Here is a 27,937-nt window from a genome sequence, read left to right on the forward strand (position 1 = left end):
ACGTCGGGTGGTTGCCCCAGCGTATGCCAGCGACTCGCTTGAGCACATGTAGCCTAGGTGACGATGACGCCACAACGTGGTCAACGCCGCGGCGCCAGAGTAGCCTGTGGTCTAAGGTAACGCCCAGAAATCGGACGTTGGTGACTTGTCGAATCTGGTACCCGTCCAAATTCAGCGTCAAGCGTGTAGATTTTCTTTTCACTCCAGGAAATAGTACGAATGATGATTTCTCTGCTGATAGCGATAATCCAATCGTTGCCAAGTGGCCCTGAATGGCTTTTACTGCTCCCTGGGCTATTCGTGCGAGGCGGCGAGCGCTCATCCGATGTGCCAAATTTTTCTCGTCTTGTTCAAAGCTGCTATATTACTGCGTCTGGCCAATAGAGAAGGCTCTGCCAAGCTTTGTCTATTTATGAGGTAGGATAGTTTATCTAGGCTTTCCGTAAAATATTTTTTATAGGTAGACAAATATTACCGGCATTGTTTCTTATCAGCTTGAATTTTGTCTTACGCTTCAAGTCATTACGACGACACCCCCCCCCCCTACCAAATTAAATAAAGATTCTATTATCAGTTGTCGTCAGACTCGTACGATCTCAGTTTGGCGAGCCTTTTTCAGCTCCCTTGGGGAGCTCAAAGGTGAGACCTCGTTTAAAGAGGCACTTCTACATCGACCTCAGCTCGCGAGACATCGACAAACGTACGACCACGTACGCAGGGGCATCAGAATGATGAAGGCGATCGATTGGTCGCGCTGGAAGAAACGCTGGACGCCGTCAGAGTATGCTTCGCCCGTCTTCATTCGGTCACCCGGTTGCACAACACGTTGACGAGAACGCTTCCGGAGACACGAATTTCTATTGACTGATTGCTAAATGCGTAAAATTGGGAAACAGGAGACCGCACAAGAAGAGACACACAGAAAGACCGAGCGCAGGATCTTCTGTTGGCGCTGGTTTGGCAGAGATGATGCACGTTTGAGTATCTCGCTCGGAGAGCACCCCCATCAACTGCGATCGAGTGAGCCAACCTCCGCGATTCGACGCGGCAGGTCTTGTTGGTATGACCATGATCGATGCGCGAAAGCTTTTCTTAAGTATCCGATTTACACATGCTCGTATCTGGACGTCATTTGCAACAAGTACTTTTTTCGTGTGATTTGCCTCATCGTGCTCTGCGCGAGCCTAGCTTTTTTTTTTTCTTTTTTCGCGCTATTTATTGCATCACTCATGGTATTGCCTGTATATCTTTAGGATGTCCTTCGGGCCTGGTGAGTTCTTTGACCGGATACCTTAGCTTAAAGCTTCTTAATGAGCCTTACGCGACGCAATATGTTCTCAAGGTTCTTTGTTTTTTTTTTTTTTTTTGGTAACGATATTTTTCCCCTCTATATCAATGCTACGATAAACATTTTAATCATACCACGATAAAGCCTATATTTCCCATAAGTCTCCTGAAAGAAAAAAACAACATCAGGAGACTTCAGTGAATCGTCGGGCTCTGAGCTCATTTTCTCACTGCGGACACCGCCGTCTTCTCAAGAACTTTACGACGTGCACAACAACGTCGCTTTCGTGCACTGTAGTGCACCTGTGGTGGCCTCCGGAATACAAGTGCAGGTGCCACCACTCCCAGAGTCTGCGTATAGAGCACAAAATACCGCACACATTGCCAAGCACGAATGTTGCGTGATATGCCTGGTTCTCAGGTGCACATAACCGCACGAGCATGCGTCCGATCTGCAATGGGACTATGGTGGGCAAAGTTTTGTAAGCGATAGCTTCTTTGCCACTTCGGCCACTTTCCGTCGTCGCTGCAGGTTGGGAATGGCGTTTCTCACCTAAAGCCACCGGTTTGGGTGTAAGAAAGTTGTGTGAGAACGTACGAGGCGGAAAGAGTAGTGTCAAGTAGCGGGAGAAAGAAGGAGCGCTGCTGAATCGAAGCCGTGCCTCTAAGGAGTGAGGCGCGCGCTCGGCAGGAATCGGCGGCGACAGTTCCACTTGCACGAACGGTTGAGTGAGTCGCGCGCTTGCCCTTGCTGTAGCCACCGAGGAAGGAAATAAACTAGGATGGAACATCACGTACCAAATTTGAAGCCAAGAAAAGTCGGCCCAACACGCGATCATGTCGCGGTAAGTTTGAGTGTCTTCCTCCACGGCGCTCAGCGCACGCTCTTCCGAAAAGACTCAGCTGTCGCACTCGTTGTCCAGGTGGACAACGAGCTTGACAACAACGCGCGGCTGCCGCATTCACACGTTGCAACGATCATAAATGTTTTGCAATAAATGACTGAAGTAGCACAGACATATTGGGAGAAAATGTGCACTGATTGGTTGGCAAAGCACGCGAACAAGGGCGCGTAGATTGAAACCTACTGGAAACAAAGCACACTGGTTCGAGTATGCCGAGCTACAGTGTAGCCGAGTGCAGGTCACGTGTTGGGCCGACTATATTGACAGAGAAAAGGCGGAGGGGATATGCTGGACGGAGAGTTGCATGTGTTGCGGCTCGAGGTGGCATTTGGGCCAGGGATCCAACAATTCCCATCGACGAGTACTTCCGGTAGTAGAAATGAAGGAAAAATGGTTTATTTTGCATTATTAACACTGGCTCCAGCTACGGAAGCCCACTCCAGGCAGGAGCATGTTAACCGTCTGAGTTCACATTAAGACACGTCAGCACCTTCTCTCACTGCACGAAAGGTCCCCGCTTTTAATACCGTTGTCTTCCCTAGGCGACTAGACTAGGGACTCTAATGACTGTATCGCAGCCAATCACAATTGTCGAATTGGTCGGTAATATGCCACCCATTATATCGCACCGTTTAGCCGAACTCCGCCTCCGACGTTGCTAAATATCCCCCGCATATTTAGCAAGCGCGTAGCAATCTGGGAATCCGAGGTCGAAGCTGTTCCCAAGGTAGCATTCGACGTTGGCCCTTTTCATCTTTAATTTAGGTTGTCCGGTGCAGGAGGAGGGTCCTTTGTTAGCCCGTCAACTGTCGGCGTCAATCCTGCGTCGACTTCTGGATAGGCGCCGATGAATGGACGGGGTTGCCTCATGGTAGACGTCGAATTAATGCCCTTGGCCATGTTGAGACGTATCACATGGCTTGCAAAGGCTGGCTGCGTGGCGTAACGCTCCCTCCTAGTTTATTTGCTTCCTCCGTGCCTTTGCCCTTGCGGTGGTTTTTATAAGGTATCGTTGTCTCTATGTTGCAAAAAAAGGCCGAATCTAGGAATGAAGCGCAATCGCAGAATAATTTAGGGAGCACCATCTCAAGGGCGTCGCCGAGAACTGTATGCCGTTATCAACAAGTAACCATGAGTGACATCCCTGCGTATCGTTACGACACCGTAACATCACTGACATTTCTTTTTTACGTGCGATGAAGTCAGCCTTTGAGGAGCCCTAAATATGCTGAATACTTTTGCGACTACACTACGAATCTGTTAAGAGAAACTTCAGAGAGAAATAGGGGAACAGATTCGTAGTGTAGTCGCAAAAGTATTCAGCCTATTTAGGGCACTTCTATTATTATTATTATTATTATTATTATTAACCGGACTACATGCTATGCCACAAATTAAATCATTTGTCAAATATTACATACTTCAATTATTATCTATCTTGGAGATACCCAGCAAAGTCCACTGGACGAGTGCGATGATCGGTCTCCGGCGCAGCTTTAACGCAGAGGACGAGACGAAAGCACATGACAGCATTCGCAAAGTGAACACACCTTCATCAGTTTCTAGCTCTCCTCCACTTATGAGGTTGGTTCCTTCACGCGTCGTTACCACATTGTAAGTCGAAGCAAGAGAGAAATGAAAGAGAGAGAGAGAAAAAAAAGAAGAAAATCACCGCCTAAGCGCTCCGTACAGATGGTTAATCATCAAAGCTGAAACTTGCGGCTCCAGTGTTTATCACTGCGCTAATCCCGACGGTTCATTAAACGACGGCTTGGTCGGCTGCCGGATCCTCGGTACGCAGCTGCTGCTAGCGCTCGGCTGCACGAGCCTGTTCTTATGTCTGGGCTGCAGCATCGGAACGGCGTAGACGAGCTCGTTCCCGCTTCTGCTCGCGGCGTTGCTGATCGGAAGCTGCCTACTCCTCAGGAGTATGTATGACGCGTGGCCTACCCATTTCGGAGCCGGAGAGAAACTGTTGCGCGCGCGCTCGGCTGCGGCGGAGAGCCACGACGTCACTACTGGCGCAGCCAATCGCAGGCCTTTCTTTCTCTTTTTCTTTTTTTTCGCGCATGTGCATGGAGTTGCGCCGGACGAGATTTCGGCGTACAGGCGACAGACTGCCGGACGGACGAATCGGCTAGCCATATACAGCTTCGCTGTAGAAAGAAAAGAGTAAGCATGGGCCAATTTATCGTTGTAGCTAAACGCACGTGGCAAAAGACTGTGGCGCTGTTCGTTTAGCTCAGCCATTGGCGTAACTAGGAGGGGGGCGGCCAAAATCCCCCCTAAAAATTTCTGACGAATCCCCCCTTCCTCCATTCCCACGGAACAGAAAGTTTCAGGAGGTGGGCTCCGAAAGAGCGGCATAGATGAAAGGGATAGCTTGAATGTGAAAGCAAGGCGAGCGCTAGTGGCGGGTGTTGCCATGTGGGTGATCCCTTCTCCCATGCACGGAACATTGCGGCCCCACTCATGACGCGCCTCTACCTCATTCTGTATCGTGTTAACCATAACTGCTGAAGGGGGATCAGGGTTAAAAATTCCACACACAGATAAAGATCGGACGAGCGCGTGCATAAAACTTGGAGGGCATTGTTGCTCTCCACCAGGCCTTTGTGACGTCAAATAGCTTCTCCTTTCGGGTACTTGACCGAATCGTTGACCATGCGGCGCAGAAGAAAAGCATTCCGAAAATATTGCGACTTGCTTGCACAGGAAATGCATTAAAATAAAGAACGGGACAATAATAAGAAAAGAAGACGTCAAGAACGAAGTTGGCGGATAATTATCGACATAGAAAGAGCGGCTCGTCACTGCCCGATCTCTCAACACCAGACGGCTGTGGACAGTCGCCTAGCTGATCGAGGCTCACCTACCACTTCGTAACACGTGCTGCTTGCTGCGGAGAGCCCATCCTAAATAAACGTCTAGGCAATATTCAGAATAGACGGGGGCTAGGAGACACGACACTTTCGGATCTCTCGGAGCTACTGGCCCTTATTGTACTGCGAACTACGGATTCCGTAATTCTCACAAATGTTTCGAAACAGGAAGCAGCCCTACTTCGGGCTGTCTGCCTCATCAGTTCCCGAATGTGATCAAACAACAACATGCATCGCATGATGTCTACAATACCATGATCGCAAGTTACTTCCGAACACCTCGCCATACAAGTCGGACAGCAGGTCACATTGAAAGTGAGTGAAACTTGCATCATATGATACTGTCGAAGTTCTAGCCCAAAGATTCGTTCCTGTATTTTTAAATCTACAATAATACAGCATGTCCAAAACGCCGAAAGTGCGATTAAGTGATAGCCGACTTGCAAAATAGTGCCCGCCCTATTCCGTATGTAGCCGTGGCCGTACCACTTACTAGAAGATCTGGCTGGAATACAACGGTTATCTACACTGTTGCCTGGGCTGCAGCAAATCTGGCCTGCAAACGGGTTTTGTCTGACCCCGTTTTTAGCGCTCTTCGTTCTTCCAAGCCATGTACCAGCTAGGTCATCGACATAAATTATATAAATGCATCAATTCGTAAACGATGTTTGGGGCCCTATAACGTAAAACTATTCCAATGTGTTTTTATTCCAATCTCCTGATGTCGCTCAGGATGCTTCAGATGAGGTCATATCCCTCGTGAGGTTTCTTAAGCAGGATTTACCCAGAAATTGACCCACAGTGCCCGGATTGTGGGGAGGAGGTTAGCACTCTATCTCATATGCTCTGGCAGTGTCCTGCGTTACGGGATACGTCCTTCACCAGCGAACGGGATTGGGACGAGGCCACTTCTAGTACGGAACTCATGCTCCAGTCCATGGCCATCCAGAGGGCCCGTGAAAGAGCGGAGAGGCTTGGCCTCCCGATGGCCTCCCGACCGCCGATGCAAGCATCGGATGGTCACCCGCAGCGTTGTCTCCTCGTTCTTAGAAGGTCCTTTTTGTTTGCTTGAAAAACGAGTAACATTGCCTACGCTGAGCGGCTTGTCTTATGTAACTGGCTGACAAGAGACGAGGAGCACGCTCAAGTAGAGAGGGATTAGACGGGGCCGAGTCACTGCACTGAAAATCGATAACCGGACGAAAAGGGTGGTGCCGGCGTCTGCGATTGGCCCGCTTTCCCTTACTTAGCTTGCGGCGGCTGGTCGAAAATCGCGGCGGCATGCAACGGAAGCTTAAGAATGACGCTAAAACGGATCCTCAGCAAAGAAGAGTTGGCAGAACTAGGTCGTAAACATACGTAAAGTGCTCGAAAACATTACGCGGCCACGCAAGAAGTTTTACTATACGCAAATAAACCCATGTTTTCCTGCAGGTGCGAGTAGCCAGTGCCGTAGCGATCGGCAACAGCCATCTTTTATTCTTTTCGGAACGGGGCTGCCTGCGGCTATTCAGACAATAACTCAGTTTTGTTCGGCACATTAGTGCATCTTTAACGCGTACACGTCACGTTGACGCGGTGAGTTTTTGCGGTTTTGTGACGCCGCGTGACAGGCAGGTGAAGTGGGTGCAGCCCGAAAGCTTTTGACCGATAGCCGAGGGCTAATGGCTAAAAGGCATCGAATAAAAAATAACTATTTTTCTTTTGTTCGGTCAAATCATGCATAATCAGTGTGTACACGTCATATCAGATGGGGCGCTATCGCGGTTTTCGTGACGTCGCGTGACACAAAGGTGAAGTGGGCGTGGTCCAAAAAAAGTTTTTGACCAATCGCGTAGGTCTGATTGCAGAATCGGAACAGAAAAGTTTGGAATAGTTTTACGTTATAGCGCCCTTGTTTTTTATTTAATGTCATTTTTAAAGATAGCATAAGGATGATAGAATAATTTGATGCGACGAGACTGCACGCCTAAACTAAACTAAGCTAAGCAAAATGTTGTTTCGGCAACGAAAAACCGTGCATCCTCGTTGTTAAAGAATTCTTGACCTGGGAGGGCTAGGACTTTCTCTTTGCATGGTGTACTACCTCCGTATATTGTAATGGTAACGAAGAACGCCGCAAGTGAACGAAGAGGAAGAGAAGGGCAAGGCAGAAGGAGCCCACTGTTTAACATCTGTATGATTGGTCTTTCCGAGAGGTTGGCTCGCGTAGAGGGCGTCAAGCACACCACATATGCCGACGACATCACCTTATGGTGCTCCGGCGGCTGCGAGGGCAGAGTCGAAGAATCGTTGCAGGAGGCGATCGACGTGATCGAGGAGTATCTCCACCCCACCGGACATCGATACTCTCCCGCCAAATCGGAGCTTCTGCTTTACAGAAAAGAGAAGGGAGGCAGACCCAAAGATTGGAAGCCAGTCTCCGAAAGCAGCATAAGTCTTCGCACTTGTGACGGGAGGGTGATACCCAGGGTCGACGTTATTCGGGTCCTGGGCAAGTTTGTCGAATTCAACGGCGGGAACAGAACGGCTCTCCGCAAGATCATCGCAATGACGGACAACGCTTTCCGCCTCGTTTGCAGAATAGCAAACCGGCACCGAGGAATGAATGAAAACAATCTCCTCAGGCTTATCAATGCCTTCGTACTATGTCACTTTACGTACACAATTTCTATGCACAACTGGCTCAGAGTGGAGCGAGACAACCTCAGCGCTCTCATCCGCAAAGTGGTCAAGAGGGCTCTCGCGCTACCCATCAGGACCCATACCGAAGATCTCCTCAAGCTGGGGATGCATAACACTGCTGAGGAGATTGCCGAAGCCCAAGAATGCGCACAACTCACTCGCCTGAGCACCACAGCGGCAGGTAAACACATCCTCGAAGAGCTGAGTTACCACCCTGCGGGATTCCCGATGGCCAGTACCCCGATCCCTAGGTGCATTCGAGACAAGTTTGAAGTGGCCCCTGTGCCCCGAAACGTCCATCCCGTCCATAACGAGGGCACTGGCAGCAGCGGCATTGCATGACCCACATCTGAAGCCTAATTCCTCTGTTTGCGCAGCTGTCCTTGTCGGCCGCTGTTTCTTCGGTGAACATCTTCGTGGTGCCATCCCGCCGCCTTGCTTCCCTGGACGGCGCTGAATCATCCACACTGGGTGAATCTGCGACTGCGTAGCCACTTCTTGGTCTACTGCTGGCATCGGCAAAATCCCAAGGAGAGGACTGTATCGCAATAATGACAACAGTAGGAGACAAAATTGGCTGTCATTGACATTGTTCATCGTGTACCCACCAGAGCTAACGACAAAAAAAATATCATTGCTCGGTTCTGCTCCAGAGCTAAGAAAGCTGATTTTGTGAGCAAAGCGCCTAAAGCCAAACTCTGTCTTAGTGACATTAGTTTTTCTGGCTCATTTAATGCTCCCGTCTTTGTAAATGAGCATCTAACCCCATCCAACAAGGCTCTCTTTTCGAAAGCCCTAACTTTGAAGAAAGAAAGGAACTGGATGTTCCTTTGGACGGACAACTGCCAAATCAAGGCTAGGAAAACCACTAACAGCAAAGTTCTCCGCATTCCAGACGAATCTGACCTAGCCAAAATAGACTAGAGCTCATTGTTTAACCAATTGACATAACAATTATGGCTTCCCTACTGAAACCCCATCAAGTGAATTCCTTTTTAAGGGGATTTCATTCCATCATTCATTTTAACGCGAGGAGGCTTCGTAAGCACTTTGACTCAATCGATAATTTCCTCTCATCTCCAACTAGTTCGTTTTCGCTAATTGCTATTACTGAAACTTGGTTATCTGACAACGCAAAAATTTATATTGCTTCCCTAACTATAAATCGGAATACTGCAATAGATTAACGAGCTGTCACGGTGGTGCGGCCATATTTGTTTCTCCTAATATTGCTTATCGAAGAAGACATGACCTATCCTTAACCATTACTAACTGCGAATCTGTTTGTATTGAATTCAGTAACTGCTTTCTTGCTCAGGACAACAAGGATTTCATATTTGGCTGCATTTACCGTTCTCCTTCATCATCAGTTAATGATTTCTGTACCAATCTTGATCATATCTTACATACTATATCACTAGAAAATAAGAATGTTGTTATAACGGGTGATATAAATATTAATTTACTCGATGAAACATCACCCATATGTATTCACTATACCAGTTTGTTCCATAGCTACGGATATGATTGTTTAATTGACGTCCCCACACGTGAAGTTTCTAACGGCACAGGTACACTTATTGATCATGCTCTTTCTAACCTCCTTCATTCACCAGAGGCAAAAGTTTTGCACATCGACATTACTGATCATTATCCCCTGCTCTTACGCTTCAACTCCAACGTACGACCTTGCCCACCTTCACATACTAAAGACGTTCTGGACAAAGTCGGCTTCATAACTGCTGTTGCTAATACAAATTGGTCTGAAATTAGATCACTAAACGACCCACAGAAAGCATTTTCCACATTTTTTTCACGTATTATATCATACCTACGGCAGTTCACCTGCAAAAAGAAATCTAAAAAAACTGTAGCATTTTCTCACAATCCATGAATCTCGCAGCAGTTATTAACATCATTGCGTAAACGGGATAACTTATATAGGAAAACCAAAAGGCACCCGTTTAACATGAACTTACGTGCCCGATATAAAAACTTCTGTAACACTCTTACCTGTAAACTAAAATCAGCTAAGCGATTGTATTTCGCGCAAAAAATTTTACAGGCGGCTAATAACAGTAAAAAAAAAATGGGAGATTGTCAACTCTTTCTTAAACAGGAACCCACGACTAAACCAAGTATCCAGAATTTTAACTGATGGAGTCGAGCTAAATTCCCCTGCAGATATGGCTGAGGCTTTTAGTAGTTTTTTCTTTCCTAACAATTTACCTTCCCCTACACAGACCATCAGCATGAACCGTCTACCTCATTCATTCTTTTTATTTCCTACAACGCCGGAAGAAATAACTGCAGTTATAAATAACCTAAAAGTGACAAGCGCTGGAATTGATGAGGTCCACCCTGCTAACATTAAATTAATTGTGCGCTTAATTTCATATATACTTTCATTTATTGTTAATTTATTTTTCAAGACTGGTTTATTTCCTTCTGAACTTAAGCATGGCAAAATCATCCCAGTTTTTAAGAAAGGCGATAGCTCATTATTAAATAATTACAGACCTATTTGCATTCTACCATTTTTTGGGAAAGTTATTGAGAAACTAATTGAAATACGGCTAACGAAATACCTCTCTAAATTTAATATTCTCTCTTCATGCCAGTTTGGTTTTCGCCACGGATATTCTACAGAGATGGCACTTATTCATCTTACTGATCAACTAAAAAAATTAATCGACGAAGGATTTTTCGCCGCCTCAGTTTTTATCGATCTAACGCAAGCTTTTATAGCATAAATCATAATATCCTTTTTTCGAAGCTCGAAGCTATTGGCATTTGTGGGCCTGCTCTCTCACTACTAAAAAGCTACTTATATAACAGAGTTCAAGTTGTTTCCATTTCCAACGCTTATTCTAGACAGCGAATTACTAACGTTGGTGTGCCCCAGGGATCTATCCTGGGGCCACTTCTGTTCTTGGTTTATATTAATGATTTACCTAACTGTCTTTCTTCCACAAAATGCATTCTGTACGCAGATGACACCACCATATTCACATTTCATAAAGATATCTCATCTCTCGTAAATAAGTTAAATGCTGACTTAGAAAATATTTTAAGGTGGTGTAATGTTAACATGTTATTTATTAATGCAACTAAGACTAAATTTGTTGTATTCTCTTCTCATCAGCGAAACATACCATCCATTCCACCTATCACTCTCGGTTCTCACCGCCTTCCTCCAAGTTCATGTTCATCTTTTCTTGGTATTCTACTTGATTGTAATTTGAAATATCACAATCATATTGCTCACATAAAAAAGAAAATAGTTTATGGTATACGCATCTTAATTAAAACACGCCCTTACTTCTCACGTGCCACATTACTTTCACTTTACCACTCTTTTGTCTACTCTCACATCACTTATGGCATAATATGTTGGGGTATTATGCCATAATACTCACACTGCATCTCTCCAGACAGTTCAGAACCGAGCCATTAGAATAATTACTTACAGCCCCCGCTTTTTTAATGCCACTTCCCTACTGCACGAGAATAACATACTTACTATATCTGGACTCACTAAATACAACTTAGGTATATTTTTCTACAGATTTGTGAATAATGAGCTACCATCGATCCCATTTTCGCCTTCTAACCTGATGATTCATAGTACCACCAGATTTGCGTTGAATAACAATTTTCTTTTACCAAGAATCCGTACTAACTATGGTAAACAGACTGTAGAATTCTCTTCCATATCAATATGGAACACCCTTCCTTTCACAATAAAAAACACAAGATCTTTATCACAGTTTAAAAGGGAACTAAAAATGCATTTTTTATTGACAGATTAACGACAAGGATTACTGTAGTCGGTCATTGTTCGCTTTTTTTTTTATTTTTTCCCCTCTTTTTTTCCTTTGTTGTTGTAAATAAACTGCTGGTATTTTGTTCACGCTCAATTTTGCTGCTACCATGAGATATGCTAAACCTTGTTATTTTTGGTAATCAATCCTGTATTTTGTTCTGTAACCGTTCTTTTCTTGTTGCTTGTATACTTCCTTATTATATGCTGTTGTTGCTTTTAGATGTTAACTACAATAACTGTTCTTGTACAGGACGTCCCGATACAGTCTTTGACTATGGGACCTCCTTCTGTATACTAAGTATTTGTAATTGTGACCCAACTTCTAATAATAAATTTTTGATTCTGATTCTGATTCTGATACGCAAGGCCAGAGCAGCAGCCACCCTCAAACAGACCAAGCAACGAGACATTAGAGCAAGCTTAGTCGACGCCGCGGAGTACAGCGATGGGAAGACCTTTGCCATCGTTGTGGTCGACTCCAGCGGCAAGATTTCCAATAGCGCTTCCATTTGCACTTCAGACCCCGGAGTCGCAGAGCAAGCCGCCATCGCCCTCGCCCTGCTAGTCGGTCGTGGGTCCGAGATATATAGCGATTCCAAAACGGCAGTTAGGGCTTTTCAGAAGGGTTGCATCGCCAAGCAAGCTGCTCGTCTTCTTAGCAGCCCGAGTCGATATGCTCTCACGCATCATTCATTCCGCTGGTTTCCCGCTCACGTAGGGTCGGTCGAGGGTGCTCCCCCGAACCTCAATGAGTCTGCTCACGAGGCTGCACGTGACCTCACCGACTGCGCTTCCTCTGCAAGAAGCACCGGCTCCCCTCCTCCCTACAGCCACAGGGACGCTCCCGCTACTCACAACGAGATTATTAAATTCTTCTACTTGTCTAGAAGGGTCTTTCCACCCCCTCATCCCAAGTTGAATAGGGCGCAAGCCGTTTCTCTTAGACTTCTGCAGACCAGCACGTATCCGTGTCTGTCCGTTCTCCAAGAGGCTTACTTGGACGTCTATCGCGTCTACGCCTGCCCCTCCTGCGGGCAGACCTCCACTCTAGCGCACATGCTCTGGGAGTGCGGGTCGACATACCCCAAGTTCATCAAGGAGGAGTGGGACTCGCTTCTGCGTAGCCCCGCTCTAGAAAAGCAAATCCTGGCTGTCCGGCGTGCCCGCGACCGGGCCGGTGGGCTAGACCTGCCGGTCCCGACGTGGGACTAGCCGGGTGCGCGACGAGCTCGCGTACTCGTCGGACCTGCGATAAAGTTTCTTCACTCACTCACTCACTCCACACACGTGATCGGCAACAACAACAACAACAGTTGGTTTTTGGAACGGCAGGGATTTGGGTGTGTCGTGTGCCATTTGGAACTTGGTGGCAGCGGTCATCTTAAGCCGCAGCGAGACGTCCCCCAGTACGACGCCTTCACACGTATCGGTGCCGCAATCTGTGCCGGCACCATCATCGGACACTCAACTGGGCCACGGCCTTTCCGCGAGCGAGGCCGCCACCACGCAACCGTCGCCGCTATCTCAGGCTTCATATTCTGGTACGATACTGTCAAACGATACCGCGCGCCCGACCTAGCGGCTTCCCTAGACTCTGAAGCACGCCGTGACCTGCGACCTCTCTCCGTTGAGAACTCTTTAGTCCAGCTTATGTCTTCCGCGGTGAGTCGCATCGCCGACCTCACCACACGTGTTTCAAGCCTCGTGTCGCCTACTTCCACTGATCAACCTCCATCTGTTTCGGCACCTCAATCTCCCTTTCCCAATTCCATCACGCATCAATGTCAGGGACCCTTCCCAAGCCCACCTATCTTTGACTGTATCACATCATGGTCTGCTTTTCGTATGCAGTTTGAGTCTGCCGCTGCTCGCCACTCCTGGTCACCGCACCACAAAGCTCAAATCCGCGTGGGTCAGCTTCGTTGTGCTGCGGCTGAATTTCTGGCGTTCCTGCCGGCATCCGACCGTTATGACTACGCAAGTTTCGCCTCGGCACTCGAGTCCCGCTATGGTGATGCCTGTCTTCAGCACTTACATCTTACGGAATTACAACCCGTGCTACAGGGCCACTACAGCCTGCAAGTGCTCGCTGCTCATGTCGAGCGCTTCTCGTCGAAGGCCCTGGCTGATTGTCCGAACTCCACCACCGGCATCATTGCTATCAATGCTTTCATCGACGCCATCACTGACCTCAACGTTCAACGCTCTGTCCGCCTCGCCCGCCCGTCTGCAGTTCACGCTGCCTTAGCTCTTGCCTTGGAGGCCCACATAGTGGAACGCTCCACTGCAGTGCCCCGCCTCTGCCCTTTTTTAAGTCAACAAGAGTTAGCAGGCGAAGCCAGTCGCTCCGACGCACACCGTCAGCGATCCAACCATGCGCTGCTATCTACGCAACGATATTGGCCATTGCATTCGAGTCTGTGTGCGTCGCGCCCCTTCATCGGAAAGCTTCAACGCGAGCCCCCGAGGGCAGGACCCGGCTTAAGTCGTGAAGTCCCTCTCCCGTCCCTGGGCCCGTTTACAGGTATGCAATGCCCACGTTGCAAGTCCAGCTAGGTGAGCCAGCACAAAACATTGAAGCCCTAGTGGACACCGGTGCAGCTTTTAATTTCATTCAGCGTGGTTTTCAAAATGTACTCCCCATTCAGTGCCATCTGAATACAGCTATGGTCGCACCCGCCGGCCTCCTCCTAGCTGACGGAACTCGTCTACCATTTCTTAGAGAAACCTCGATGACTATGACTGTTTTCGGAAAAAGTGTGTGTCCCATTCATTGTGGCGCAAAACTTCTGCGTACCCTTAATTTTGGGCTGCAACTGGTGCTTAACACTGGGCGTACGCATGGACTTTAACCACGCCGGGCGCATAGTAGGATTGCTCCCTCACGATACGGCATCTGACGTGGCAGCCAACACAGTCGCAAGTAGAGTGCTGTCCTCGTGTATGCGCTCTATCCTTAAGTAGGCCAGCCACATGGCCGCAGGATCTCGCTCCTTTCTGAGCAATGGCACTTCGTCGTTGCGTAAGCTTTTATCTTATTTCGTACGAGAGTACGTGCCCCCTCAACATGGATATGTGCGCTAACGACCGTGCTTCTACCGAAGGTCCACAAAACTGAACATGTTCGCCCACCACCACGGCTTTCTTTTCCTGTGCTGGCGACATCTACGATACATATACCCTTGTCTTCTGCTGCGTGGGTACCCGTTCTTTGCGACATGGACATGTGCTTAGATGCGGATGTCTTTGTCGACTGCACTATTTGCTTGTGACCGGGCCATGGATTTGCCATCCCACGCTCTTTACAGCGCTTCTCTTCAACTGCATTTGCTGTCCTGGTGTTGAACCTATCAGACAGCCCGCCGCGCCTACTCTCTGGAACTCTGTTGGCGTTCGGGGCAGTCATTCAGCCCTGCTCCGTCCTCGCAACAGTGCACAACTGTACTTCTCCGGAGAGTGGGGATGACTCCGTCGACTGGAATGTGTTCCATTTCGGCCCAAACCTAACGTCATCTGAGAAGTCCCATATCCAAGCATCGGTGGTGAAATTTCGAAGGTGCTTGGCATTATCACCGAGTGAACTTGGCTGTATGACTCTTGTCCGTCACAAAATCAACACTGGCTCATGTGCACCCGTTCGACACAGCCCTCATCGTGTTTCTGCTTCTGAACGCGCTGAAATTACAACTCAAGTGGAAGGTACGTTACAGCGTGGCATCATGTCTCGCTCGTTCAGTGCTTGGTCATCCCCTGTAGTTCTCGTGAGAAAGGAGGACGGCACTAGGCGATTTTGCGTAGACTATCACCGCCTAAACAGTATTGCCCAGCAGGATGTATAACCCTCTTCACTGCCTCGACGACGCCTTAGATCGGCTTCACGGGCTTCGCTGGCTCCAAACAAAAAAGACTTAAATGTAAAACATGCCCGACTGGCCCTCAAACTTCAAGACTACAGTTTCGCGGTTGCTCATTGTAGTGGTTCTTGTCGCCATGACGCCGACTACCTTTCACGCAACCCCATCGTTACTAACTACTCTGTGCCAGCATTTGCAGTACTCGATCTCCGAGCTGCAAAATCAAAGGATACCGAAATCTGCGACATCGTCCGCGCCTCCTTGGTGATTCCAGTACACATAATTAAGCGCCGCCTCGAAAGACTGTCATCAGCTTATGCAGTCAAGATGGCATCATTTATCATCGACGTACAGGAAGTGAGTCGTACCTACCTGTGGTGCCTGTGGCCGTGCGACCATCTATATTTGTCCTGTGTCACGACGCCCCCACTGCTGGCCATCTGGGTCAGCAGAAGACTCTGGCTCGCGTTAAGGAAAGGTTTTGGTGGTCTGGCGTGCGCGTTGATGTCTACCTGTACGTGTCATCCAGCACCATTTGTCAAGCTCGTAAGGTCGTCGCAAACCCACAATCTGTGCCCTTACAACCAATCGCCCCTCCTAACGAACCGTTCGATATCGTGGGCATTGATAACGTGGGGCCCTTTCTTCGCAGCAAGCATGGCAACAAATTTCTCATTGTGGCCACGGACTACCTAAGTGGGTAGAAGTTCGAACCGTCCCTGATTCTGCAGACGTTCCTGTCATGACATTTATTAACGAGTGCCTCATATTCCGGCATGGCATGCCGATATTGCTGCTTTCCGACTGTGGCACCGCATTATGTTTCTCGTCTAAACATGGAATACGACACGCTGCAGCATTCCCTAAACATCCACAAACAAATGAACAGGTCGAGCGAGCCAACCGCACCATAAAATACATCATTTCTTCCTATGTCTGTCCCACACACGACGACTGGGATGACTATGTAGCTGCTGCGGTTTTCGCTCTAAATACGTTCCAACAGGAAGTCACCTGCGCCACGCCGCTTCAACTGCTCTACAAGAGGACGCCAAGGTTACCGCAAGAATACCTTCTTGACTTCGACACGTCTCTGCAAGGACGCCTCGCAATAGTGAATTCCATCGAGACCCTGCGCCACCAAGCGCAGTTCAATACGTCTTCTCAGCAACGTCCTGCTCGCCCTTTCCAATGGGGCGATTTAGACATGCTTCCATGGGCACTGCGTTTACCTCGGCGCTGAGAAAAATTCTTATCCCGGTTTTCTGGCCCTTTCCGTGTTGTGGAAGCTCTGGGTCCCGTGACGTTTCGTTTAGCCGCGATTCCCTAACTTGATGACAACCGTCGCAAACGCACTTTTCCTACTCATGCCAGCCAGATGAAGCTTTACGTACCTCGTGTAACCTGTACTGAACTCCTGTCTTACCCCTGTGCGAACTCGAGGGGAGAGGGGCGGCGAGTGTAACGGTAACGAAGAAAGCCTCATGTGAAAGGAGAGGAAGAGAAGGGCAAAGGGGAGGCTAGAGTTGCAGTGAGTCAGGGGAATATAGCTGTTTTTTGGAACGGCAGGGATTTGGGTGTGTCGTGTACCGCTTGGACCCCGTTCAAGGCGCCGGACTCCCGTTACAATATATATATATATATATATATATATATATATATATATATATACATATATATATATATATATATATATATATATATAGAGAGAGAGAGAGAGAGAGATGAAGGAGGCGTAGTTGTCAGCGGAGAACCCCTCTCCCCCCCCCCCAAATAAATGTCTGGCTATACGCCACTGCAGCCGGGGTCTGAGAAGGCTTCGCAGCAAACAAGTCCGTGATTGTCTTCGCCTTCAGCGAGTTTCAAGTACTTGGGCGTCTATTTAACGACAGATCTAACTTGGCACACACACAGAGAATATATAACCAAGAAGGCGTTTAAAAAATTAGGATTAATCAAACATCGTTTGTATCCTGCCAACTCAGAAACGAAGTTTCACGCTTACAAATCTCTCATCTGGTCTTTGTTAGAATCCGCATCGATAATATGGCACCCAGGTACTGTTACATTGCAGAACCGCATCGAGCCAGTACAGAATAAGGCGGTAATATTCGTACATTCCTCGTATTCTCCCTATACGAGCGTATCATTCTTAAAAAGCAGCATCAACGTTTCCGCTCTGCATGATCACCCGACGCAAATATTAGTGTTTACCATTCTTTCATTCTTTATATTACGGCGAGTCAACATTTGCAACCAATCACATTAAACCGGAACATCACGTTCCATACAGGCGGGATCATGAAAACAAAGTACATCCCATATTTGCTCATACACTGAAGTACCAATGTTTACCTCTATGCAATCCATAAACGAATGGAACGCGTTATACCAGAAAACATTGTCGCTTGCAATGGTGCAGCTAGTTTTCAAAGGAAACTTCTGGACCGTCTTCATGAATAACGGCTAGTTTTATGTGTACGCCTCTCTTAGAATTATATAATGGCTTTCTTTTTTTACTCGTGCACATTTAAATGTGTCACTCGGCATTTATATTATACTACAGTGCTTACCAATTCCGAGATTCATTTCAGTGTTCCTGTTAATTATGCGCATTCGGAATTGTGTAATATTTATCTCGTTGCGCCTGATTTAAATATGAATAGCATCCTGAAAGTTTCGTTAAACTTTATACTACGGTGTTTTCCTTTTGCCCAACTCATATCTTTCTTCTTGTTTGTTCAGGTGTTTCTATATTTTACACAATGATATTTTATTGCACCCCCACCCTCCTATCTAATGCCCTTCAGGACTTTTAGGGTGCCTAAATAAATAAATAAATGTCTGCTTTCTCGAACGCAGCTCTCAACGCTAGTCCATCTTCACCGTCGTCGTACGTGTATAACTAACTGCGCAACGAGTCTACGACGTACAGCGCTTCCGCAGCCGTCGCAGCATCTTCATGTGTCACGGAACGCACAGTCCGTATCAGCGCTCACGTAGTCACACAACGGTTTCGCCTTTGGCCACAACACTGGCATCACGAAGGGTCTCATGACTCCAGGGCCAGGCTAATGTATCTATTTTATTCCAATTCTTGCCCTTCTCGCGTTTCACCGGAGGTCCAAACGATTTCCCGCCCATACGTTATGACCAGACTCGCCGGTCGGCAATAATAAGACAGGAATAGAATCGAGTGAAAAGACTCCTCACTATACAGAACTGTCACACGCAGCGCTTCCCTTGTGGGCAGCGCGTCCTTTGTCGCCACTGCATGGTGTCAAACGAAACCTGCAAGGAAGGCCGAGTCATTGAAAGATGAAAGGTAAAGTGGAAAAAAGGCGGCAGGCAAGAGATTTATTGGACCGGATTCGTTACGTGCATAGGTTGTAAGAGTGCACTCTTAGAAAATTTTGCACCCTATGGGGCGTATCTTGTCCCACAACAATAATCGTCATCTGTCTTTGCCGCGTTTCCTTTCTTTAACGCTGCGAGCCCGGTACTTCCCAGTCACGAACGGCATGCGCGTTATCAGTGTGACGCAGCATTCCCGACAGGAAAGTAGCGAGCGCCGAGTTTTCAGGAAAGGAAACTCAAGCAAGGCAGATGACAATTTTTGTTGTGGGACAAATTTACACCCTAAAGGGTGCAACCGTTTTAAGAGCACTCTAAAAACAGTTGCACCCTTTGGGGTGTATATTTGTCCCACAACGATAATCGTCATCTGTCTTGCCCGCGTTTCCTTTCTTTAACGCTGCGAGCCGGGTACTTCCCGGTCACGAACGGCATGCGCGTTATCAGTGTGACGCAGCATTCTCGACAGGAAAGTAGCGGGCGCGGCGTTTCAAGAAAGGAAACGCAAGCAAGGCCGATGACGATTATCGTTGTGTGGTAGAGATACACCTCAAAGGGTGGAGCTTTGCCTAAGAGTATGGGAAGTACCGGGCTCGCCCCGTTAAAGAAAGGAAATGCGGACAAGACAGATGACGATTATCGTTGTGTTGCAAAAGGGTGTAATTGTGCTTAAGAGTGTGGTGTGAGCAAGCGCGGCAGCAGCAACGAGCGAAGTGACCCTCTTGCTGTCTATCGCTTCGCTGAAAACAGTGGCGAGAAAACAGCACGCACAAATGTATGAGTCGCCTGCAGATCGCTTTCGAGATACGGTGCTCGCGACTGCGCGCCGCCGCGCAACGTACGCAGTTGCTGGCGGAGTAAAATCCACCCCTCCCCCCCATCCCGCGCTGCCTCCCCACTTTCCTCCCTTTCACACGTGAGATTAAGCCGTGATAGTCAGTTGCCCTTGAGCCCGGTCGCGAAATACGCATTTGCTGCTGGAGCCGAATGACGCAGCCCCCTCTCTCCCTCCCCTACATACCACCACGGCCTTTCGCGCCACGGAAGATGGCGCGTTTGCTCTCCGTCTTCCTCCCTGGCGCGCGCCAGATTGAGCCGCGAGCGGTGGCTCCCCTCGTGTGTTTTCACTCGTACATAAAGCACACGGCGCGCGGCGACGGCGTTTTCGCCCTTCGACTTTACATGGAACAACACAGCAACGCCGACGGCGATGGCAAAGATGCGTCTGGAATGTCCATGTAATTGCTATTGCAATAAAAAAAAAAACCGCCAGCAACAGCCAAGGAGCTCGAGGAAAACTAGTGGACGATCAACACACACACACACACACACGCATACGACCTCAAACTGCAATGTCGGCACGCCTAGGGACAAATGCATACAAAACGAGCAAAGAAACTTCGCCGTAGTACCTATTTTTACAGGCAAAGTCAAACATTCAAAAAGCAAAAGCCCCCAGATTTTTCTCTCTTGTACCTTGTACTCGCGCCTGCGCACAGACGGCTGGCGATTCCTGAACACTTTTACAAGCCAGGTTTTTCAAGAAAAAAACTCCAAGTTTACCTTTGTTGGCGTTCGTCGCAATTAAATTTCGCTTTCGGCACAACTGCAGTGCGGTAAATAAAAGACTGCTAGAACTATTTTCATTAATTTCTGCAGGCCGCATCAGAGAGCCCATCATTTGTAGCGTTTTCTTGAAAAACCAGGCAAGAAACAGTGTCCAGTGTTAAATTTAATAATTTGCACCATAAAATTCAATTTCTTTTTCGAAATGGAACAAGAACAGAGCAGCGGTAAGCGCGAAATATCTTTTCTACAATTTTTAAAAATAACGCACGTTCCAAAACTAAATAAAACTGAACAATTTGTAAACAAAAAGACTACAATATCACCGATAATTTTTAGTATTTTACCATGTTAATATGTTAGGATTTTTTTTAAAGCATCTTAGATTAAAACGTTTTGAGATGGCTTTTGTTGGCGGTTTCCTGGGTCGGGCGTCAGCAACATTGATCCGAAGCGTGTCACGTGTCGCTATGGCGATTTCTATACACGGTTTAGAAATGAGCGATGATCGTATTTACAATGTTTCTTCCGTTGAACAAGCTGAAGATATGTACAAGCAGCTTTGCTTAGAAGAGGTAAGACATATTTTTCACAGGCATTTTAATTTACATCCATTTACTGTGGTGCAAGGAACGCGAACAGCTCTACTTTGGTGTGTACGGAGCAACTTGCAGACGTAAGTCGATGAACGGGATGTGAACTACATTACTTTTAGTTTCTTTTATAATTCATTTCAGCTTTTTATTCGATTTATGGCCTCTCAGTTCAATTTTTTTTCCGTTGTCATTAGGACCGGTGGTGTCTTACACATTTGCACCTTGTGTGTCAGCTGGCGTATACTACTCGCTATGCCAGTAGCTGTCATTTGCTTTCTGCTTTTGCTTACATCGTTGCACTTGCGAATATCAAAGCACAGGCACTAAACAGTTTATTGCGAGGTCACGCATAGACCTTAATCAGTTCCGGTCCTCCGATTGCATTGCTATATGTTTATTTGCCTGCTTACCATCGACTTGTTTATTCAGTTGTTTGCGTGCTTGAATACATTTTGACTTACGATCGCTCTGGTGACCGAAGTGCTTGTTTTTTTCTTGTACCATTTTCTGCCGCAGGAACAAGCTACCAAAGCATTGGATGGCTTGGTCTCGCAGAGAACTGAGTTGGAGTCGAAGATCACCAAAATTCATAAGATTTTGTAAGCACGCAGTTACGGTTCGTTTATAGATATATTCACTTGAAACCCTGCACCTAAACTTCAAGGCTCACAGGTTAAAAAGCTGTCGAAATGTGGTGTTAGATAACTGTATAGCCGAGTGTCATTTGATTGTCACAGAAGTTGTCATGTGCCACGCCCCCCTTTAAAGCATGCGTAACAGTGTCTTTCTTGAAGTAATTCGTTTGTATATTAGAGCGGCCGTTGAAACTTAGTGGGACAAACAAATATAGCCTTGAATAATTGAACATGGCTGCGCGCTAAATATTTTAAATTTTATTTTCATCAGTGTGATACTTGAACATAAGTGGAGTATAAATACACAATCAGATGTCCCGAAGTAAGAACTGTCGAGACCTCCTAACAGGAAAAAAAAAAGTGTGTTTACGAAGATTGCATGCATGGTGTATAGCAGAACCTTTACATTGTTACATCAAAAACCATATGTGAACAGCCCTCCTTTCTGTGTAGTTGCACACTGAAAACATTCCATAAAAGTTTTTTTGTTGTTGTTATCGCCTCAATTTTAACTTGCCTGTCACATTGTCACATTGGAAGCACTGTCTTGATATCTTGTGTGTGTTACTACCGTAATAAGCAACGTTAGCTGTAGATTGTTTCTTGCTTCATCAAAAGCTCTCTATAATACACAGCAGTGCATCTGCATAAGGGTTTAAATGACAGAACATACTGCTATCTGGCTGTTGTAGAATAGGTGAAGAGGCCTTTGAGCGATCTTGTTTATAAATAAAATAATATTTCAATTAGTATGTTATTCTTTCTTTGCAGGCCAACATTCCAGCTTGTTTATGGGGATGCAGAGCAACTTGCAAACATGATATCATTTACTTCCACACTTGCTGAGGACATCAGCAGCAAAGTTCGGCAGTTAGACTTAGCAAAGGTGACAATATTTGACATGTACTATGGCAACTCTGCCTGCAAGACAGTGCAGTCTAGCATACTCACATGATTGTTGTATAATCATTGCTGAAGCGTACTGGCACGTGTTATTAACATTAAACATGAACTCAATGCCAAATGAGACGTATAATTCCCAACATATTTGTCACCGGTTTGTGGTAAGAAATGGTCAAAAAAGCTTCATGATACTGCTGCCGGTTTAATTTTTTTTTCTCTATTTCACTGTGTCTTTTGTTTAGCAAATATCCCTTAGCCTTATTGCATCTAAACACTTCTGTTTTTTTTCCCGAACAACCATGTACAGTTTTACTTGTTTTGTCGCTTGTGCTTGCCCAAATATAGAGAGAAGTCATTCTGGTGAAGGTTAGTGCAAATGTGTGCTTTAATATCATAATTGTGTGAACACTAAATACTGACCAGAAGACAGGAACTTAACACATTTAAGGACCCATAGATGCTTTGGTTCAAACAGCTATATGACATAATAAACCTGGAAATCGATATTCCATTTTTGTGTGTACACCTCAGAGTACGGTGTTGTGCACTGTACTACTTGACATTAGTAACACCAAGTCCTGGAGTCGAAGATAATACTCGATTCAGGGCACTGCTGAACTATTTCTTCCAATGACCCCACTGTTGGTCTTGGCTGTTGGCCCTTGACACTCAATTGTCAGGCTACACATTGCAAAGAGCTTGCAACAACTCCTCTGTATGTACAGGTTTATTTATGTGAAAACAGACTGAAGTGACATAGCTCCAGAAGCTGGCAGATCAGTTCTGCAGACTCCTGCAAGGTGGAGGAAGCATCATCGAAGGGAAAATAGTCATCCACCCAAATGTAGCAGGACACTACGAAGGAAATATATACAGGATTCTCAAGAAGAAAACGTCCCAGTCGAGGGAGACAAATTTTTCCTCAACTGCGAAGTTTTTTTTCTGAGAAACCTGTATTGGTTTCCTTCGTAGCTGTGTGCTACATTCGGGTAGATGACAATTTTCCCTTGCAGCTCCAGATACTCCAACCGCCATTTCTTTTTACAAAGTCAAACAGTTTATTTTTAACCAATTCGATTCATAGAGAATCGAGCTTCTCTGCCGCTCAACACTATAGGGAAGAGGGACACTACCACTTACAAGCGGCTTTGTAAGCATGCTGCTCTACCATTGCTTAGAACAAATTATTGCACAAGTTTTCTGTGTTATTCCTATTCGTCCCCTTAATTCAGTTCTCCTTTCCCTCTACAACTTGTGTTTTGTGTTTCACTTCAATAAACAGCAACAAAAAGATGCATAAATGCAAGCAAGGGAAAGTCGCATTGAGCATCCTTTCCATTTCTGGCATCCGGGCCATACCTGAGTTCATGCAATTGCAAGCAAACGCAAACTTGAGGACATTCCATATAATTACTTGCATATGAGCAGCTCGCTACCCTATGTGACAGACAGCCTCCGACTAAGCAATGCAACCCCCATCTGCCTATTGGCTTCAGGAAGACCGCTGGGTCCATGTGCTTTTGTCCAGTTCTCACAACACTGCGAGGTGATGACAATTAAGTATGGCGAGACCTGTGCAGTGCTTCGTGGGAATTTAGCTTTATCCTTGTGGCGACAATTATGGCACAATGGCAGGGGTTGCTGTCAGACAATGAGTGACAGGTTTGTTCGCATGTTCATCATTGGCGGAATTAGGTACGACCACAAAAGTTGTGCAGTTTAGAATATCCCACACATGGAGTAAATGACCATTGGTGTGCCAGTTCTAATGCCTTATGGTGATGAGTCTTATTCTGATGTCTTATGAATTGCGATGAGTCTGATGTCTTCCTTGTTGATAACCTAATGTTTTCTTTGTTTTTATTTTGCTGGCATCCAAGTTTTAACACTTGTACCTTTAATAAATGTAAGATGCTTTGTACACATAAATTTCACTTGCTACTTCATGAAGATGTTAAACCTGCCACAGTGGTCTAGCGGCTATGGTGTTACGCTGCCAAGCACGAGGTTGTAGGATCAAATGCCATGTGTGGCGACCGCGTTTCAATGGGAGCGAAATGGAAAAATGCCCATGTCCTGTGCGTTGGGGTCACGTTAAAGATTCCCTGGTGGACAAAATTAATCTGGATTCCCCCACTACGGCTTGCCTCATAATCAAATCATGATTTTGGTACGTAAAACCCCAGAATCCAATTCAGTTCTTGAAGATGTTAACTGTGAAGGTAGGGCTGAACAACAAAGACCTTTAAATTGAGTGCACCAATGTTTAAAAATAAAAAGGTGATGAACTGTTGTTAGCGCTGTATTCATATGCTGCTTGGTACACCTGCTTTTGCCATTCATTCTGTTTGTTATTGATTGCACAGAGTCGGGTGATGGAGTGTGTTCAAAGAGTTGGAGATATCTTGGACCTGAAGTTCTGCACTGATGGTGTACAAACTGCATTACAGAACGAGGATTATGAACAGGTACTTATTCTGCAGTCAAAATAGGCAGTATAGGCATCTGTCAACCTGCATTTTCCTTTTAATATTTAATGCTTGGCACATGTGATTTGCAGGCAGCCGCACACATTCATAGATTCTTGAGCCTGGATGAGTCTGTTCTGAAACGATCAACAGCCGACACTCAAGAAGGTAGGTGTGTGTTTATCACTTGCGGATGCAATAGACCTGTAGCACAATATGAGATGGCTGGTTTTGTGCTGCTGCTGAAAGTTTGTAGTGTGTGCTGAATTATTATAAAGTGCATTATAGTTAGGGTACTTAGTTTTCCCATAAAACCTGATGATTCTTAATTTTTACACCCCAAACAAGATTAAATAAAATCAATTTAAACCTGATTTTTCCCTGAACTTCCAGTCTTTCGTAAAGAGTAAGAATAAGCACATGTGTCACAGAACCAACAAATGCTGTGCCTGTGAGCGAGCAGTTAATATATTAATTATTGTTATTCATATATAAATATATGATATGCTTCTTTTTTGCTTAACACTCAAGTGAAATCTAGCATACATACAGTGCATGCCGGCCTTGGGTAAATTAAAACTTGTTGCCCTTTTATTAGCAGGGTTCACATGAATGTTACAATGTTGCATCGCATCCCATTTTCCACATTTTGCGTACATTTAAATGGTGGTAATGAGTTAGCGAGCACATCACTGACGCTGCTCTTCATGGCAAATGGTAGCTGGCAAATATTAAGAAGGTGCTTTTCTAACTGACGTACATTCAAAGGCCCGACAGGATGGACACAAATTTTCAAAATGGAAATGTTAGTGTATGTCAACAAGAGCTTGTGAGATAAGGAGAAGCATTGCACCTCTTGCAAAACATGCAGATGTGCAGTACTATTTGTGCTTTCCTTTTACTTTGTTAAAAAAAAGGGCAGAAACAAAGTAAACAAGGTATTGCTGAGCACTATTTGTTGTTTTTGTTTGTGTAGTTTCTCAAAAAGTGGAGATAATGGCTGCCAATGAGGATTTGTATAGACAAGCTCGTAACATGACCAGCAAGCAGCTCTTTGTCATTATATGTCCCTTTGAGTCATCTTGTTTGTTTAAATAAAGCTTTTTTTGTCCAAACGGACAATTGCCTTTGTTATGTGCAAGTGACCAGGAGAATACCGAACTTTGGCCCTGAATTCCCTGTGGTTTTCGTCTTTAAAAATAACACCTGATTTTAAAAAGCATAAAACCTGAAAGTGAAAAACCCTAATATACTTAGTCAGCAATTTGTGGCTATAGGGTTATATAATCTGAAAGTGAACACTGTAATCACCATGACTTAGCTTGGCCTTGTTCATTGCAAAGAAATGTTAGTCGTGAAAACTCTCTGCATTATACTATTCTTCATTCATGAATTTTCCTACCAATTAAGGGGGCACTGTGGCTACAGCATTCTGTTGTTGAGCAGAGTTGCAACTTGGACTCCCAGCTGCGGTGGCCACATTACGAAAAGGCTGCAAAAGCACCCTGATTGCTGAGATTCCTATTCACATTGAAGAACACAAGGAGGTCAAAACAGGGTCCTTCCATTTTGTCACCTCTCAAAGCCCTGCGCTAACGATTCCTCTTGATCATTTTGATTCATTCACCACTTGTTACCAGCCAATTCTAGCAATTGTGAGGTGTGACTAAAACCAGTAACAAAGCATGAAAAAAAAAAGAATCGAAATGTTCCACTACTTCAGCCCTTCTATATTAGTAGCCTTGGTACATAAAGCATATGATCAGTTAAGGTTGCTATTATGAAATTTTTATGAAACTGGAGTGCCTGTATGAGCAATTGTACTATTTATGAAACAACAGTTAAAATCACTGGCTAAACACTAATTATCCTAAGTAAACAGTCACTGCAAAAACCATGACCCACCATGGTGGTTCGTTGGTTATGTCTTTAAGATGCTGACCACAATGTCACGATTTCGATTCCTTGCTGCTGCAGCCACATTCCATCGGGTGGAATGCAAAAACGCTCATGTACTTAGGTTCAGGTGCACATCAAAGAATCCTAGGTGGGCAGAATTAATCTGGAGCCTTCCCCACCCCTTTCTCTATGGCATCTCTCATAGCCTGTGCATTGCATTGGGAGATTAAGCCCCACAATGTGATTGGACTGGAAAAACCAATCATCATTTCATAGTGTCATCATCATCATCATCATCAGCCTGGTTACGCCCACTGCAGGGCAAAGGCCTCTCCCATACTTCTCCAACTACCCCGGTCATGTACTAATTGTGGCCATGTTGTCCCTGCAAACTTCTTAATCTCATCCGCCCACCTAACTTTCTGCCGCCCTCTGCTACACTTCCCTTCCCTTGGAATCCATTCCGTAACACTTAATGACCATCGGTTATCTTCCCTCCTCATTACGTGTCCTGCCCATGCCCATTTCTTTTTCTTGATTTCAACTAAGATATCATTAACTCGCGTTTGTTCCCTCACCCAATAGCTCTTTTCTTATCACTTAACGTTACACTCATCATTCTTCTTTCCATAGCTCGCTGTGTCGTCCTCAATTTAAGTAGAACCCTTTTCGTAAGCCTCCAGGTTTCTGCCCTGTACGTGAGTACTGGTAAGACACAGCTGTTATAAACTTTTCTCTTAAGGGATAATGGCAACCTGCTGTTCGTGATCTGAGAATGCCTGCCAAACGCACCCCAGCCCATTCTAATTCTCCTGATTATTTCAGTCTCATGATCCGGATCCGCAGTCACTACCTGTCATAAGTAGGTGTATTCCCTTGCCACTTCCAGTGCCTCACTACCTATCGTAAACTGCTGTTCTCTTCCGAGACTGTTAAACATTACTTTAGTTTTCTGCAAATTAATTTTTTTAGACCCACCCTTCACCCGCCGTGGTTGCTCAGTGGCTATGGTGTTGGGCTGCTGAGCACGACGTCGCGGGATCGAATCCCGGCCACGGCGGCTGCATTTCGATGGGG

General features: G+C 46.0%; 1 protein-coding gene across 1 annotated transcript in view; it reads left to right on the plus strand.

Annotated features, from left to right (window-relative positions):
• Nucleotides 1-20,813: 20,813 nt before the first annotated feature.
• Cog4 (conserved oligomeric Golgi complex subunit 4) overlaps nt 20,814-27,937 on the plus strand; it is a 63,310-nt gene continuing 56,186 nt past the window's right edge. The window contains exons 1-5 of the mRNA XM_075675567.1: nt 20,814-20,934; nt 21,472-21,554; nt 22,362-22,476; nt 24,860-24,961; nt 25,054-25,129. Of these exons, the coding sequence (XP_075531682.1) occupies nt 20,830-20,934; nt 21,472-21,554; nt 22,362-22,476; nt 24,860-24,961; nt 25,054-25,129 (481 nt within the window). The 5' untranslated portion in view covers nt 20,814-20,829. The remainder of the gene's footprint in view (nt 20,935-21,471; nt 21,555-22,361; nt 22,477-24,859; nt 24,962-25,053; nt 25,130-27,937) is intronic.

The sequence above is a fragment of the Dermacentor variabilis genome, chromosome 1 (assembly GCF_050947875.1).
Source record: "Dermacentor variabilis isolate Ectoservices chromosome 1, ASM5094787v1, whole genome shotgun sequence".
Classification (NCBI taxonomy): domain Eukaryota; kingdom Metazoa; phylum Arthropoda; class Arachnida; order Ixodida; family Ixodidae; genus Dermacentor; species Dermacentor variabilis.